The sequence below is a fragment of the Canis lupus genome, chromosome 7 (genome assembly GCF_011100685.1).
Source record: "Canis lupus familiaris isolate Mischka breed German Shepherd chromosome 7, alternate assembly UU_Cfam_GSD_1.0, whole genome shotgun sequence".
Classification (NCBI taxonomy): Eukaryota; Metazoa; Chordata; class Mammalia; order Carnivora; family Canidae; genus Canis; species Canis lupus.
In genome coordinates this window covers 37,190,072-37,208,115 of record NC_049228.1, presented here as the reverse complement: position 1 = coordinate 37,208,115, position 18,044 = coordinate 37,190,072, and the positions used below count along the sequence as shown (strand labels likewise).

Below are 18,044 nucleotides of genomic sequence, written 5' to 3'. Positions count from 1 at the left end.
TGGTCCCAATCACTCCTGAATTTACAATGACTATGTTCTTAAATATTCTAGAGAAAAACATCTATTTTCTTTTTGGGAAGTTATCAATATTTCAAAAACAAATGCACAAAAAGATTCTTAAGTACCACTGAGCATCTCCTGTTGTAATGACTAAAGCTCTCAGCTCTGCTAGCTATTTTAAGCCACTATGATCTTACCTAGAGTTAACCAATGCTCTTTCACCCTTGTGGTTAATAAAATTCAAAAAAAAATTTTTTCAAAAAAAAAAAAAACTAGTTTGGAATGAAATTGTATCACTTGCAAGACTCCTAATATAAATACCTTTTTTTTTTTTAAGGATTTTATTATTTATTCATGAGATACACAGAGAGAAAGGCAGAGACACAGGCAGAGGGCGAAGCAAGCCCCCTGCGGGGAACCCAGAGGACTTGACCCCAAGACCACAGGATCACGCCCTGAGCCAAGGCAGACACAACCACTGAGCCACCCAGGTGCCCTTATAAATACTATCTATAAGGCACTGATCAGTAGTATCCCATTCCAACATTACTACAATGACTCATGATCCTAACTACTAAAAATTTGCAGACTCCTGAAGTGATGATTGGTGTCTAAGCCACAAGCCCGGACCTTATATATATATATTTTAATATTTTACTTATTTACTCATGAGATATTACAGAGAGAAAGACACAGGCAGAGGGAGAGGCAGGCCCCCTGTGGGGAGCCGATGTGGGACTCAATCCCAGGACCCCAGGATCACAGCCTGAGCCAAAGGCAGATGCTCAACCACTGAGCCACCCAGGTACCCCCAGACTTTGGATTAATGAGTAGGAAAGGTTTGTTTTTTATTGTTTTTCTGTTTTTTTTTTTCCTTTTTAAGAAAATGATTTTTTTTTTTTTTTTTTTTTAAGATTTCATTTATTCGTGAGAGACCCAGAGAGAGGCAGAGACACAGGCAGAGGGAGAAGCAGGCTCCATGCAGGGAGCCCTATGTGGGACTCGATCCTGAGACTCCAAGATCATGCCCCGGACCTAAGGTAGATGCTCAACCGCTGAGTTACCCAGGTGTCCCAAGATTTTATTTTTTTGAGAGTGAGAGAACACAACTGGGCAAGGGCAGAGGGAGAGGGAGAAGCAGGCTCTGACAGTAGAGAGCCTGATGCTGGGCTCAATCCCAGTATCTCGAGATCATGATCTGAGCCAAAGGCAGGCACCTGACCAACAGCCACCCAGGTACCCTGAAGGAAGGGTTTTTGGTGTTTTTTTTTAAGCTCCGTGTTTTATAACTATATTATTTGCACCAATCTAAGGCTTGAAAGAGGAATCCAGTTACCCAGTGAGACACATAATACACTTAAAAAGTAATCCAATAAGTTTTGGTTAAATGTCCATTTGGCTTATTACTAAAACTGCTGGATAGTTCTGTAATAACATAGATATTATTTAATTACCCTCTTGCTAATAAAACTTAAATGTTCAATTATGGTTTATGGGATATAGAGGCACAATTTTCTATGCTCTCTTCGTTTTTTATCTGCTAATTAGAAGCGAGGATATGAAAGTAACAAGTAGGGCAAGAAAGCATTGCTTTTTGTATATTTTAAAGTCCAATTTAGATTCCTGGTGAAAGCTGACTGTAAATTTAGCAAGAATTTTCATTGGAGGGACGCCTGGGTGGCTCAGCGGTTGAGTGCCTGCCTTCAGCCAAGGGTGTGATCCTAGAGTCCCAGGATGGAGTCCCACATAGGACTCCCTGCATGGAGCCTGCTTCTCCCTCGGCCTCTATCTCTGCCTCTCTCTCATAAATAAATAAATAAAATAAATAAATAAATAAATAAATAAATAAATTTTTTTCTTTTTTTTTTTTTTTTTTAAGAATATGAGAGACAGACAGAGGCAGACACAGGCCGAGGGAGAAGCAGGCTCCCCCTAGGGAGCCCGATGTAGGATGATTCCTGATCCTGGGATCACACCCTGGGGCCAAAGGCAGATGCCCAACCTCTGAACCACCCAGGCGTCCCTAAAATCTTTAAAATAAATTTTTTTTTTCCATCAGAAACATTACATCTCCAAGACTTGAAGATTTGGGGATCCTACTCATGATTTCCTTATTATTTATTTATGGTATAAAAACCTGTACTCCATATATCATGAACCTCTCTTAACGTCTTCCATTTCTCTTTAAACCTCTTTTATCATTTTCATACAAGAGAAACCACCAAAATAATTTATTGAGTTGCAGGATAGGATGGAGGATCCAGGGATTCTGAGCTTCTGTTTCTAAAATACATTTAAACCACAGCCATTCCCTCTCAGGCAACTTTAAAGAATATTAAGAGTCAGCTATCTTTCTAGTTTCTGAGTGGTCTTTGCATAGGACTGGAAACTGATGTTTATGATTTATCATTTAAGAGTTCTGGAAAGCAATAGCGCATTTTGCAATAGTTAAATCCCTTTTTTTAAGTAAAAAAAAAAAAAAAACCCTCCTGGTACAAATACATGGTTCTTATTATAGGATGTCATATTGTATTGCTTTGGAATTGCTTATTTCATTGGTAGGAACAGATCTAATTTTGTGGGGCTCAGGTTTATACAACTTTAGGGAATAAGCCCCCTTTAAAATTGTGATTATAGGGATCCCTGGGTGGTGCAGCGGTTTAGTGCCTGCCTTTGGCCCAGGGCGTGATCCTGGAGACCCGGGATCGAATCCCACATCGGGCTCCCGGTGCATGGAGCCTGCTTCTCCCTCTGCCTGTGTCTCTGCCTCTCTCTCTCTCTCTCTCTCTCTGTGTGACTATCATAAATACATAAAAATTAAAAAAAAAGAAAAGTTTAAAAATAAATAAAATTGTGATTATATATATATCATAAAATGTAACATTTTGACCATTTGAAATGCATAATCCAGTGGCATTAGGTACATTGTTGTGTAAAAATCACCATTACATATTTCCAGAACTTTTTCATAGTTCCAAATAATAGCTCCATACTCGTTGACCACTTAGTTCTCCATTCCCCTTCCCCTAGCTCCTGTTGACTGCACGTCTACATTTTGTCTATGGATCTGTACATTCCAGGTACCTCATATAAGTGGAGCCACACAATATTTATCGTTTTGAGTCTGAAGTATTTCACTTAACATTTTTAAAGTTCATCCACATTGTAATGTATTAGAATTTCATTTCTTTTTAAGGCTGAATAATATTCCATTGTATGCATATACCATATTTTGTTTAGTCATCTGTTGATGGATACTTTCATTCCTTTTTTTTTTTTAAGATTTTATTTATTCATGAGAGACACAGAGAGGCAGAGACATAGGCAGAGGGAGAAGCAGGCTCCATGCAGGGAGCCTGACGTGGGACTAGATCCCAGGTCTCCAGGATCAGGCCCTGGGCTGAAGGCAGGTACTAAACAGCTAAGCCACCCAGGCTGCCCTGGATACTTTATTTCTGCATTTTGGCTACCGTGCATAATGCTACTGTACGTGCACCATAGCTGCAGAAGAGGCTGCAAGCAGACAACATTGGTTTTGTTCCTTTAACACAAAATAAGGGTGATTTTAAACAATTTTCATGTGTCTCTCATGGAAATGTCCAACCAGGTGAACAATTAGGGGTATAGGGGTCTTCGTATCTCATTTCAGCGTTTTCTGAGATACTGCTTTTTTCTTCATGGTGAGAGGTGGCTCATCGGATATTCCTATAAGATTTATGACAGTTGGCTTCCTGAATTAAGGGGAGGAGGAACAAGATCTCAGGGGAAATGGGTCGTGTCTGGTAGGTGAATCCACATCACAGAACAGGAAAGACTACAGAGTCAAGGGTAATGGTTTCCCTGAGAACTATTCTCACACTCTTTAGTAATTGGGAATATATATTTTTTAAAGATTTTATTTACTTATTCATGAGACACACACACACACACAGAGGCCGAGACATAGGCATGGGGAGAAGCAGGCTTCCGGCAGGGGAGCCCAATGTGGGTCTCGATCCCAGGATCCTGGGACCACGCCCAGAGCCAAAGGCAGACACTCAACCACTGAGCCACCCAGGCGTCCCAGTAATTGGGAATATTCTGTGGTAGAATTAGCCCCTGGTTCTCTGGAACTCCTTATGACATGTTAATTATGTAAACACTTGAAGCACCTGGGTGGCTCAGTGGTTGAGCATCTGCCTTTGGCTCAGGTCATGATTCTGGGTTCCTGGGCTCGAGTCCCACATTGGGCTCCTCTGCAGGGAGCCTGCTTCTCTCTCTGCCTATGTCTCTGTTTCTCTCTGTGTTTATGTTTCTGTTTCTCTCATGAATAAATAAAATCTTAAAAAAATAATTATGTGAATGCTGTTTTAGTTCATTCTATGTATGATACCTAATGCTAATGCATGAGATGATTATCCTAGTGGTGCTGGTAGGGTGCTGTATGCAGGCATTATCCTATACTCACAGACTTAGGAGTTTTAACTCAGAATAATTATCCCTTTCACATTTGTATGGTACTTTGAAGGTTTTTCAAAATACTTTCAAAGGATATATTCCCACCGCTTCAAAACATATTATCATGTTCATCATAAAGTTAATAAACAGGCTTGGAAAAATTACCTAGAGTCACATGGAAGAACTGCGACTCAAATCAATGTCTTTGAAATCCTCACCCACCACTCTTTCCACTACACCACAGCCATTTCTAGACTACTTCCGGAAGTGTCAAAAGTCTGCCTTTCCAGGCTATGGAGATCAGGCTATTTTACGGTCCCCAATCACCCCACAAGTTACTAATTGCAAATGTAAAATGTACCTTTGCAGTTTACAATTCTGGCAGTCACCACTTTAACCACCTGATTGAGTTCAATTTTATGAGTAGTGGGACAACCTCACATTATGCACATTCAGATGATATGTGATGCAATGTGAAATGAACAATATAAATTGGAGTGTTTTTCTGAAAAACACTTAAAACACTTAAATTGTATCAAATTGAGCCTCTAGACTCCAGTATCTAGATCTAGACTGCATTTAACAGGAAAAACAGGGAATAGAGGAACAATGTAATGATACCATGAGGAAACAGCCAGGCAAATACAAAATGTGGAACACTTTACAAAACTAGCCTGGCATCTCAAGAATTGATGTCATGAAAAAGAAAATGCATGACCTTTGACTGGATCTTTTTTTTTTTTTTTAAGTTACAAAAGCCATTCTGAAGGTCAATATCGCTTTAAAATTTTTTTATTTTAGAAAGAGAGAGAGCAAGGGGAATGATAGAGGAAGAAGGAATGAGTCCCAAGCTGACTCTGCACCAAGTGCGGAGCCGACATGGGGCTCCATCCCATGACTCCGAGATCATGACCTGAGCTGAAAGCGAGTCGGTTGTTTAAACAACTGAGCTACCCAGGCTTCCCAAAGTGAGTATCATTTTTACTTGCTAACACAGAAAAATCTTTGTAGGGATGATGTAGTTTTTTTGAGAAGTGTCTGGATTCCGCAGGCAGTGGCTAAGAAAGAATTCTTGCGCTGACTTCAGTGCAAAAAGTGGTTTTATTAAAGTAGAGTGACATGACCTGTGGGCAGAAAGAGCTGCTGCCTAAGAATTGTAAGGAGCAAGGATTATATACTTTTGGATTAGGGGGGAAGATAAGGAAAGTTCCAAAAGGATTTTCATATGCTAGGGAAGATACAAGGATACTGGAGGCCTTGCTATTGTCAAGCTAAGGCTGTTTTTCCCCTTGAGCAAAGCATTAACTTGAAGACATTTGGGAATTTCCCTAAGGAATGTTATACTCTGTCTGCCCTCCGTATTTGTCAATGGGCTATAGGTTGTAATCACATTGAGCAGATATTGGGGTTTGAAGCCAATAGCCAAGAAAGAATTCTTGAGTTGTCTTTGATGCAAAAAGGTGGTTTTATTAAAACACAGGGCAGAAAGAGCAGAAAGAGCTGCACGGGGGTCATGAGGAGTGGCTGAGTTGGAGGGGGTTTCGAGTTGGGAAAAGTTCCAACCTTTCAAGTTGGGAGGGGGTTAGGGAGAATGGAAGTCTCTAAGGAATTTTGGAAGCAAGGTTTCCAGGACCTTGGGGAGGCTAGCTGTTGTTGGAAAAGGTCATTTATTCCCGTCTAATAAGAACTTAGCCATGAGCCAAGACAATGGTGTATATTGATGGGTCATATGTTTGGGGAATGATTGCAAACATGTATCTTGGGGAGTAGAGATAAAGGAAGTTTCCAAAGGAATTTTTGTACTTTAAGGTAGACTGATAGGGCAGCCCGGGTGGCTCGGGGGTTTGGCGCCGCCGCCTTCCGCCCGGGGTGTGATCCTGGAGACCCTGGATCAAGTCCCACCCCGGTTCGAGTCCCATATCGGGCTCCCTGCATGGAGCCTGCTTCTCCCTCTGCCTGTGTCTCTGCCTCTCTCTGTCTCTCATGAATAAATAAATAAAATCTTTTTAAAAAATAATAAAGTAGACTGATAGGGTCCTGGAGGGTTGGACTAAGATTTCCTTTTACCCTGGGACGCCTGGGTGGCTTGGCCGCTGGGCATCTGCCTTAGGTTCAGGGCATAATCCTGGGGTACCGGGATGGAGTCTCATGTCACGCTCCCTGCATGGAGCCTGCTTCTTCCTCTGCCTGTATCTCTGCCTCTCTTTTTGTGTCTCTAATGAATAAATTTTAAAAAATCTTTAAAAAAATTTCCTTTTGCCCTTAGCAAAGTATTATCATTGAGGAAACTGAATCCTTAGAGGAAGTTCACTCTCTGTTGCAAGGACTTGTCAGTGGGCTGTAGGTAGTAATGAAATTTAATAATTTCTCTTCTGCTGCCTTTGTTTCCTACAATAATGATATTATAGTTTCTTTTTAATGATTTATTAGGATGGGGGTAAGAGAATCTGACTTCTGGCTGAGCAGGGAGCCAGTAGTGGGGCTTGATCTCAGGACCCGGAGATCATGGCCTGAGCTGAAACCAAGAGTTATGTTCAACTCACTGAGCCACCCAGGAGCTCTTTTTTTTCTTTTTTGATTTTATTTATTCATGAGAGACACAGAGGGAGGGAGGCAGAGACATAGGCTGAGAGAGAAGCAGGCTCCATGCAGGAAGCAGGATGTGGGACTTGATCCCAGGACTCCAGCCTGCCCTGGGCTGAAGGCAGGCACTAAACCACTGAGCCATCCAGGGATCCCCGCCAGGAGTTCTTGATATGGTAGTTCTATAGGATATTGTGTTTATTCTGAAGAAATGCATGTGATGTAGTTTTAGAATGTTGTTGAGGTCCGGAGCCCACGGCCAAGAAAGAATTTTTGAGACCTCCTTGGTGCCAAAAAGGGTGATTTTATTAAAGTACAGGGATGGGACTCATGGGCAGAAAGAGCTGCTGCACTGGGGTTGAGGGGTGGCTGATGGCGCTTGGGAGTTGGGAGAGGTAAGGAAAAAGGAGGCATCCGAAAGCACTTTGATCTGAAGACCTTCAGGATACTGGAGGCCTTGCTTTTGTCAAGTGAGGGTTGTTTTTCCCCTCTAGCAAAGCATTAACATGAAGACAGTGGGGAGTTTCCCGGAGGAATGTCACACACATCCCACCCAGGAGTGGGGCCGCGGGGAGTGCGGGGTGTCAGCTCCCGCTTTGTCCTCAGCCTGCCTTGTGCTCCCTCATCACATGTGGTCTCTCATCACATGTGATGGCATTTAATTATGAAATGAGCTATGAGATTTCATGTGGTCTGCAGCTTACTTTTTTTTTTTTTTTTTTTTTTAAAAGATCTTATTTGCTCAGGAGAGACACAGAGGGGCGGAGACACAGGCCAAGGGAGGAGGAGCGGGACTCCATCCCAGAATTCCGGAGGCTAAGGAGGCTCAGGCAAGCGCTCGACCGCTGGGCCACCCAGGCGCCCCTGCAGCTTACATTTATTTATTTATTGATTGATTGATTGATTGATTGCAGCTTACTTTTAAATGAAACAACACAACTTCCTTTCGAGAGGTTCAACACCACCACCTCTGTGCACCGGGAGAGAAAAGGAGCAGGAACAGCCAAATGCTAACCACCTGACCTCGGAATAGGCTATGCGCGTATTCGCTGCCCTGCTCCCTCACCTCTCTGCACACAAACGGTCAAAGCGGAATGCTGGGGCAGTTAGCGTGTGTAACCCGCCCCCCGCCCCCCTGCGCGGTAGCTGGAGCGCCCCGGCGGGCGGCCCCGGGCTCCGACCCCAGCCGCCGCGGGGGACCGCGCGCAGCTCCCACCCGCCTCCCCTCGGCCGCGTCTGGGCATGCTCCGACGGCCCGCGCGCCTGCCCCGCCCCTCGGGCGTACGCGTGCGCACAAGGCGCGGGCGCGCGGCTCCGGGAGGCACGCGAGGCGCTCGCTGCGGGACGCGGAGGCCGGCTGAGGTGCGGACCTGAGGTGATGGAGCCGCCGAAGGTGGAAAAGTTCAGCTCCGCCAGCAGGGGAAACGGGCTGCGCGCGTCGGCGCAGCTGCGCCCCGGGGAGCTGCTCTTCCGCTCGGATCCCCTGGCGTACACGGTGTGCAAGGGGAGTCGTGGCGTCGTCTGCGACCGCTGCCTCCTCGGGTACGTGCGGAGCGCCCTCGCCCACCCGAGTCCCGGGCGGCGCGGGGTCGGGCGCGGGGGGCAGTGGTGCGGCGCGTGAGGGTCGTGGGTGCGCACGTCGGGGGGCGCTGCCCCGCTGTCCCGCTGTCCCGCTGTCCGGGGGCGCCCCAGGTCAGCTCCGGGTCAGCCGCGGGTCAGCCGCGGGTCAGCCGCGGGTCAGCCCCAGCCGCCCCGTGGGGCGCAGCTGCCGCCGCCGGCACCTCCGCCCGCCCCCGCGCCGCTCTAGGAACCGGAGGGAGCCAGCGGGCCGAGCGAAGGGGCAGCCGTGTGCTGCGGGGGATTTTACTGGGGAACAAAGTGTCGGCGTCCTGGGCTGCGCGCTTCTCCGCTGCGGCCCTGGAGGTGGCGACTGGCGGGGCCGGGGGCGCGGGGCTGCGTGTGCAGCCACCCTGGGGGCTCAGGCCCCGCCGGGAGGGCGCGGGCGGGCGCGAGGCGGAAGAACCGCGGTGTTCACGGAGCACTTTCCAGGGTGCAGGTTGTGTTGGGCCTGGGGACGGGGAGAGGATCAGGGCGTCCTTAGGAATCCTTACGGAGCGCAGAAGTGGGAGAGCGAATGACCGCGAATCGGAAGGGGCCGAAATAGAGACGCCGAGCAGTGCAACGGGAGCCTAAGTCACGGAGCTTCCATGGTGCGCTTTTGCATTTAATGGCCGTGCAGGAAAGTCTAATTCTGAACCACCTATCGGGAGGCGAGGATTCATGTGGAAGTGTTTCATAAGCCTGGAAGCCCTGGGCTCACGTAAAGTGCTATGGGAAAGCAATTTATGGAAATAAGGTAATATATATGCACAGCCCTAGGAATTGTAGTCAAGCAGCTCTGTTACCGAGCTCCTACTATCTGCCAAAGAGGAGAGCTGTGTTTGAGATGGGTGGGATGACTTTTTCCAGGACTGCTTTTCCTCTTCCAGATCTCTTAGCCTGGGATTTAGGTGGGGTGGAGCTGAGGAGGTAGTTGCAGAATTCGAATCTGTCGCTTGACCATTAATGTTACCAATTCCTTATTTGATTCGTAATTGAGGGATTTGTTTGCATTTTATTTTATATTTTTAAAGATTTTATTTATTTATTCGTGAGAGAGACCTACAGAGAGAGGCGGCGACATAGGCAGAAGGAGAAGCAGGCTCCATGCAGGAAGCCCGATGTGGGACTCGATCCCGGGTCTCCAGGATCATGACCTGAGCCAAAGGCAGATGCTCAGCCACTGTGCCAGCCAGGCGTCTCTATTTATATTTTAAAGTTACTATGTAACAATTGTATCTGTAGTTTCCTAATGTAACCATGACAGCAAAAATGAAAAAAGTCTGTTGAGAGAGCACTTTGAAGTTGTCGACTTCAAAACTAAAAAAAGTTTTGAAAACAGTTAATTCCTTTCAAGACTGGACTGTTTGCCAAAGGCCCCCACGTTGAAAGTTCTAGATCTTTGATTCTTATTCAAGCAATTTAGAGACCTCTTCATCCAGTTAAATCATCTGGGAGTGTATCTAGAGTTTGAATATGAAGTAGAGAACTTGGTGTCCTATATTAGTTGATGGAGAGAGAGGTGTGGGTGGTCTTCCAGATGAAATCAGACTGGCAAAGTTATTTAGTAGTTGGGATGGAAAAGTTTTGGAATTAATACATGGTGACAGATTATTCACTGGATTGTCAGAGTTTAACTTCAGTTGTGTGACACACAGAATTGTCTGTTTTCCAAAGTAGACTACACAGACCCAGCCCTTTATTTACCATACTATTTCATCACTGTTGGCTATCACTCATACATCTTATTAGCAAGAAATTACTTGTTAGTAATGCTTTAAGCAAAAAAGGAATTTCATGCGAGAGCATTGAGGAGATGTTTAGCATTCTTTGAAGTCTTGAGGAACCCCAGTTCTGAAAGTGGGCAGGAACCAAGGAAAGTTCCACAGTCAGAATTAGACTTCAGAAGTAGTCTGGGTTGGGACCTGGGGAGTACATCATTTCTGATGCTGCCTGGTATTCTGATGCTGCCTGGGTTCTCCCACATGTATTACCAGCACCATGATCTGGGGCCGTGTTGCTACTCTTGCCACTGCTATTGGGAAACAGGGAGTTGTTCGAAAGTTGCTTTCTCAGCCATGTTTCCTTGTATTAGCTTCTGATCCAAAATCCTCAGTGGATTGGCTTAAGTTAGGTCACTGCTTGCTCCTGAGAAGCAAGGGAATTTGAGAAGATGACTATTAGGGCTTGGCTTTTAGGAAAGGAGGCAGGCTCTGTACCCACCAATATTCATATAATGGGGAAATTAGCAAAAATAAACATAGGAAAAGGAATATTGGTAAATGCCAAGCATCCAAACTAATACAAACAAAAGAAATTTTCATACCAACATGCATTCGTTTAGTAGTGCTTTACACAAAAAATACATTTACATTTATTAATTTTTTTGCACCTCTTTGATATTGCTAGGATATAGTTAACTTGTGCTTTGGTAGTAGGTGTTCCGTGTCAGTGATTGTAGTATTTCTGAAGTGCCTAGTTGGGAATCACCACTAGTCTTGAACACCAGCCTGAAAATGGTGTTTGAGAGGGCAAACTTTGATGCATTGTTTCATGCAGTTTTCTACCACAGTTGAATGACCATTGTTGGGATAAAGTTTTTGTGTTGTTTATCACCTTGTGATTAAAATTTGTTCGTCATCCATTGTGAAGCCCTTGAGGGTAGGTATTATATCTTTCTTTTTTTTTTTTTTTTTTTTAAAATTTTTATTTATTTATGATAGTCACACACAGAGAGAGAGAGAGAGGGGCAGAGACATAGGCCGAGGGAGAAGCAGGCTCCATGCACCGGGAGCCCGACATGGGATTCGATCCCGGGTCTCCAGGATCGTGCCCTGGGCCAAAGGCAGGCGCCAAACCGCTGCGCCACCCAGGGATCCCGTATTATATCTTTCAATTTTTGTAGTCCCAATGTCTGACACATAGTAAGCTTGTAGTTTGTGTTAAGAACATCTGGCTGAATTTTTCTCTTGCTGCCCTTGCTATTGTTGTCTTCCATTTGAATTAAGAAATGGAATGAAAATATTTGTTACAGTTACAGTTCAGGGTGTGGTAGGGACATAAAATAACAACAGATTTGTTATGATTTATTACTTCATTCTATCTGATTTTCTTTGGACTTGGGCTGTTTGATCAGTGCTTTAGTTTTTGCATATTTATTTTTATTAATAGAGAAACTTGAACCTGCTTCATGGCTTCTCTTGCATTTTTCCTCTCATTAAGGACTGGTTTTTCATCTTGTGAGTAGAAAAGAAAATGAAAAAAAAAAAAAAGTAAAAAGTATGTGAATTGGGGAAAGATGAAATGATATGAAGTTGTCATGTGAAATAATTTTTTTTAAAGATTTTATTTATTTATTCATGAGAGGCACAGAGAGAAGGGAGAGACATAGGCAGAGGGAGAAGCAGGCTCCTCGCTGGGAGCCTGATGTGGGATGGATCATGCCCTGAGCTGAAGGCAGACGCTCAACTGCTGAGCCACCCAGGCATCCCAGACATGAAATAATTGATACTATCCTTTTCTGCAGTTGCTCACCTCTTTAGTTTGATAGACCTGGACAGTATTGACAAATGGATTACTTTTTTTCTGTTATCGTAAATGCACCATATAAAATTCCATTGTAATTATTTTGTTTGTAGGTCTCCCCGCTTTATTTAGTAACCTAATTCTCTAATCTTATATCCTAGGAACCTAGCACACAGGAGATGTTTACTGTTGAAGTTGAGATGGGATAATATTTTAGGGAATTTTAAGTCACTGTATCTTTGTTTTTGGTTTTCTAAAGTTCCAAGTTCCCTGTAGTTTCCATATTAAGAGCTTCTCTGACTTACTGTAATGATAGTTTCTTCTGTAGGGTAAGGATATATGGTATCTTTTCCATCATTAAGGCTGAGCTTGAGGCTTAGAGTTTCCCAGGAGGAAAGAGGATAAATTGGAAATGGAAAGTCCATCTTTTTCAGCCCTGAACAAGCCCTGGTGAGTTATGGGAAGAAGGGGGACAGAGGTAGGGAAACAGATTGTGAGAAATAGATGCCTTTTTTTTTTTTTTTTTTTTTTTTTTTTTTTGGTGAAAGTACTCTCTATACCCAATATGGGGCTTGAACTCACAACCTCGAGATCAAGAGTTACAACACTCCACTGACTGAGCCAGCCAGGCACCCCTGAAATACATGTTTTATTTGTATAATACAATTTATATAAATACAAACCTTCTTTGTATAAATTTGTATAAATACAAACCTTCTTTGTCTGGTTTGAGTTCTGGGATTGCGGTGAGAGTGTTAAATAGGTTGAGGGGACAGTTACAGGTAGAAGGCCTTTGATGGGGCACCTGGCTGGTTCAATTGGTAGAGCATGTGACTTTTGATTTTGGGGTCATGAGTCCAAGCCTCACCTTGGGCATAGAGCTTACTAAAAAAAGAGAAAATTTGGGGATCCCTAGGTGGCTCAGCAGTTTAGCGCCTGCCTTGGGCCCAGGGCATGATCCTGGAGTCCCGGAATCGAGTTCCGCCATCAGGCTCCCTGCATGGAGCCTGCCTCTCCCTCTGCCTGTGTCTCGGCCTCTCTCTCTGTGTTTCTCCTGAATAAATAAATAAAATCTTTAAAAAAGAGAGAGGAAATTTGAAAAAAAGGCTCAAAAGTTGAAGGCCTTTGGCTGTGCTCCTTATTTGGAATCTCGAGAAGATAGCTGTGCAGGTTGGTACCATGCCATGCCATGCTAACATGAGGATAGAGCACAGTGGTGGTAGAAGGAAGTGGCTAGATAGATGAGCCTGTGGTAGCAGGGGAGTTTCGAATGCTCTCATACCATTGGGAGCTGAAGGGCCTGGTGGGACAACAGGCATCATATATCTCTAGGTCAGTGGATATAGCACTAGGAGCAGGCATGACATCCCACAAGATAAGGTGGCAGCAGTCCATCAGTGGCACATGCGCTTCTTTGTGGCAGAGGTTGGTGAAGATCCACAGAGACACCAAGATCCTAAGTCTTCTTGCCACCTTAAGGATGTCTCTTAAGCCCCATTTGGAGAAAAATTTACCTGAAACATCAATTTAAACCAGCTCTGGTAAGGAGTTAAACTTAGTGTCTAAATATTAACTGAAAGAGACTGAGATATTATTTGCCAAATTTTAAGTTTCTGGCTGTTTCCTAGGGTGAATGTTCATAAGAAAGGTGAGACTAATTATAGAAAAAACAGCCGTAAGTTCATGAGACAGATTTGATCAATTAATTGAAAATAACCAGGTACATTTGAGTTACAGTGTGGGTAGATGTGACTGGGCAGTAAAAAGAACACTGTGTTTAGCGAGGTGATGTAATCCATCTTGGCCAAGGACTGAACCTAGGGCAGAGGCAGGAAGGAATACCTTCATATAGTGAGGTAAGAAGAATAGTGCCAGAGAAGGCAGCAGCAGCAGTGATTAACGGTTTGAGGACAGCTAGGGAAGTGGTTGCTCAGTGGCTCAGTTGTAGAGAAGAGAAGATTTGAAATATTCTTCTAGAAGAATGAATAATTGCCTTGTAGAATGTAGTAGCATAGCTGGGACATGCTGAAGGTCCACTTGAAACTTGTGTTCATTTACTTAAAGTGAAAGCAATTAGTTAGCCTGAGAGTGTGTTTTTCTCTCTCCATGCTCAGCTACTTGATGTCAGGTTAGTTTAATGGTTGGAGAGTGGAAGAAGGGTTAGTGGAAGTTGTAGGCAAGGGAGGTAATCAGGCACCATGATTAATCAAGGGCCCGAGGCCATAAGGAGGGTAGAGTGATAGACAGTGGACTGTGATGGAATCATGGATTAGGGGACATGGTCAAGGAAGATGTGGGGTGGTCACAATGGGATGACTTGAGGTGTGTGTGTGTGTGTGTATACACATATATGTACTTTAGAAGTAGTGTGTGTATTGGAACAAGAGAGTTTAAGGTATGGCAGAAAGTGAGATAGGGAAGAAGATTGTTAAAATGATCAGGAAATAGACTCAGATGTTAAATGAATTTCCTCCCCCCGCCCCCCTTTTTTTTTAAATAAGGGAGTGCATGTATTAGAGGGGAGGGGATGTGGGTTATGGGAGAGGGAGAGAATCCCAAGCAGGCTTTGTGCCCAGCACAGGACCCCAACAAACCTGAAACCATGACCTGAGTCAAAATCAAGAGTTGGATGCTTAACCAACTAAGCCACCCAGGGGCTACCCTCCCCCGTTTCAGATGAATTTTCTAAGAGAAGTGACCGAGAATGTTAGGTGTTGAAATGAATAGTTGCAACAAAGGCAGAATTCTCGCACTGGCTTCTTAAGCCAAGATTTAAGGGCCTGGTAGAAAGAGTCAAGTGAAGACAGGGAGGCGCTCACCTCTGTTTCAGTAATGGGTAAACGGCATTCTGGGGTTTACAGCTGATTTTGTGAACTAGGTCAGTACCAGGTGCTGGCGAACTGCTGTTGTTGCAAACTCTCCTTGGGGAGGAGAAGGCCCTCAAAGAGTAGAACCTCTTGAGATGGATTGGAGTCCGGATTTGCAGATTCCTGGGCACTGGCTAATGGATTTACCTGAGCATCAAGGAAGGATTGATAATAAGGTGGATTGGGAAAGGACTCTAGGGATATGACTTCCATTTTTCTGTTTAAGGGGGAGTTATAATTCCTGTTTTTTTTTTTTTTTTTTTTTCTTCTGGAAGGAGGTTTGGTAAAGGGCTGTTTGGCAGAGTCCTGAGCCTGGAAACATTTGGTCCATGTGAATACCACAGCAGAGGACGTTCTTAATCAGACAGGATGGCCTGCTTTATGGATAGCAGTAAGTGGTTCTCCTTCTTCAGACAGCCTGGTGATTGTTCTGAGGCCTCAAAACAGAACCCATGGGGACAGGGGTGGAGATGGGTGCCTGGAACTCAGCAGTACAAACTTGCCCTCACCATGGCCATTGTGGCCTCTACGGATACAGAGTGCCCAGTTTGCCACCAGTAGAAAGGGATCCTGAGTTCCCCAAATGGCGACACATCTTTGGGACCAGCCAGCCAGCAGTTGTCAGGTTTTTACTGTAGACCCTTTTGTCATGGGGAGGGATCACTGATTTGTTCTTACTGGAACTTTTCCTGCCCTTTGATTTGCCTTCTCTACCTGTGCTGCCATCTCTGAGACCTACTGACAGGCTTCTGTAGAGCTTCTACAGTTTTCTCTGATCTTCACAGGAGAATTAAAAAAATGACTAATGCCTGTGGTTTGACTTCTATAGACATATGTTGTCATTGAGGCAACTGATAACAGAGCCATGCATCACAAACTTTTCAGTCTTAGAACTCCTTTACACTCTTAAAAATTGAGGAGGATTTCATAGGAGAGGCTTTAAAAAACAGTTATTTAGGACTCTGAATAGGTTTTACTTATGTGGCTATCTCTTGATTTTATTGCATGAAAAATTAAAACTGATAGGTTTTGAAAATAAATATTTAAACAATTATTACATTTTAACAAAGTTTTTAGTGAAACAAACTATTTTCTGAAACAAAACAACACTTACTAAAAGAAGTTGCTTGCTTTACATTTCTATGTATCCTTTTAATGTCTGACTTAATAGAAGACCTTTGGGTTCCCATAACTGCTTCTGCATTCAGTATATTGCAAAATGTCATACAGCCTCTAGAAAACTCCACTGTATGCTCATGAGAGAATGAGAATTAAAAAGACAGAAATGGTGTGAATGTTATTATGAAAATAGTTTTGACTTCATGGGATTCCTGAAAGGGCTGTGGGGACTTATGGTGGTCCTTGGACCTTATTTTGAGAACCATTGTTAGAAAACACTGGACATGTCTTTTTTTTCCCCCGTAAGTAGGCTCCATGTCCAGCATGGAAACCAACATAGGGCTTGAACTCAGGACCCTGAGACCAAGACCTTAGCTGAGATCAAGAGTTGGCCAATTAACTGACCCACGCAGGTGCCCCTGGACGTTTTTTTGTATCATTTTGAGAGGCTAGGGATCGGTCCTAGTATATGTTGTGAGCCAGTAAGCAAGTTTGGGTTCTGGTTTTTTCACAAATCGGGGTACATTGGCATCAGGAACCAAGGTGTGGACTTAGTGCCACCCAGTCAGGTTGACTCACTCCATTTTTGCTTCCCATTCTCTAACTCTAGGCTGGTTCTGGCTGTCTAGGAGTCAAGGAAGAGATGTTCCTCTGTACTGGATATGGCCAAACATGGGATGGTGATTAACCTTGATTATAAGGGAAAGAGAGCTATCTTCCATTTACTTGTTACCACATTGTATGACGATTGGATATTATTCAATAATTAATATTTATTATCACTTAGCAATACCAGGCATGATTTTATGTGCTTTACTTTGTGTATTACTTAATTCTTTTTTTTGTATTACTTAATTCTCATAACAACCTGAAAAAAGTGTCTACCTGTGTTCCTTATAAACACAGATATGGAGTACAGAACATTCATACCTTGTACAATTGATAGTACCTATCAACTGAGCACTATGTTTTCTTGACCTTACTTGCGGAATTCTGACTGAATTAGACTGCAGTGGCTGCACAAGGATACTTAGCAAGAACAGTTTGATAATTAAAAAGGGAGAGAGAATTTTAATGTTCATTAGTAGGGGACTGGTTAAGTTATGGTGTAGCCATATTGTGGAATATTATCCTGCTGTTCAGATTGAAGTAGATCCACTTGTACAGATGTGGATGGATGTCCATGACACATTGCTTGGTGAATAAATTGTAGAACAATGTGTGTATTTTAAATAAATCTTTGTATGTGTATATGTATGTACTTGTGTGTATAGAAGAAGTTTGGAGGAACACCCCAGAATTCTAATATGAATTATTCTGGAGAATGGGACTTGGAGGCGGGAGGGAAGATATTCTTCTGTGCTTTTTATATTTTGTATTTTTCCCCCAATCAAGTTTGTATCCTTTTTTTTGTAATTAGAAATTTAAATAAACTTTGAGAAAGTCTTTCTTAGACTTTGTTTCATTTGAAATTGTATGAACTGGTGTGTGCTTCTTGGGATGAAGATGTCTTAGAAATGCTTGCCAGTATAGGTCCACTTTTTTTTTTTTTTTTTAATCATTTGATTAGACTAAATGAACCTCTTGATGTAAGGTGAGTTAGTTTATTGGCTGGCCTGTGGCTTTAGAATTTGAACTGAGAGAAGTAGAACTCCTGTTAATAGTCCTCATGATGGTTTGCTTCTGCTCAAGCTTGGTTATTTAACTTTTCCTTAGTATTCCTGAGACATCTCAGTATCCCATTAGTAAACTGTATTCATTTTCCTCCATGAGTACACAGAATGACTACATTTCTCAGTCTCCTTGCAGTTTGATCGGGTCCCTGTGACTCATTCTTGGCCAGAGGAGTGTGAGCTAGAGGTTATAAAAGCCATTTCTGGGTCTGCCTGTGCATTCTTCCCTGCTCTCTCTCCT

General features: G+C 43.5%; 1 protein-coding gene and 1 long non-coding RNA gene across 3 annotated transcripts in view; both read left to right on the top strand.

Annotated features, from left to right (window-relative positions):
- The first annotated feature begins 8,302 nt into the window (after positions 1–8,302).
- SMYD3 (SET and MYND domain containing 3) overlaps positions 8,303–18,044 on the top strand; it is a 686,417-nt gene continuing 676,675 nt past the window's right edge. Inside the window, exon 1 of one of the 2 annotated variants that reach the window (XM_038542771.1) lies at positions 8,303–8,562. In XM_038542771.1, the coding sequence (XP_038398699.1) occupies positions 8,399–8,562 (164 nt within the window). In that variant the 5' untranslated portion in view covers positions 8,303–8,398. The remainder of the gene's footprint in view (positions 8,563–18,044) is intronic. The other variant, XM_038542772.1, reaches the window with a different exon arrangement.
- Positions 8,997–17,576, top strand: LOC102152361. The gene is made up of 3 exons (XR_005362244.1): positions 8,997–9,376; positions 15,287–15,402; positions 16,741–17,576. It is a non-coding gene; the product is annotated as an uncharacterized LOC102152361 (long non-coding RNA).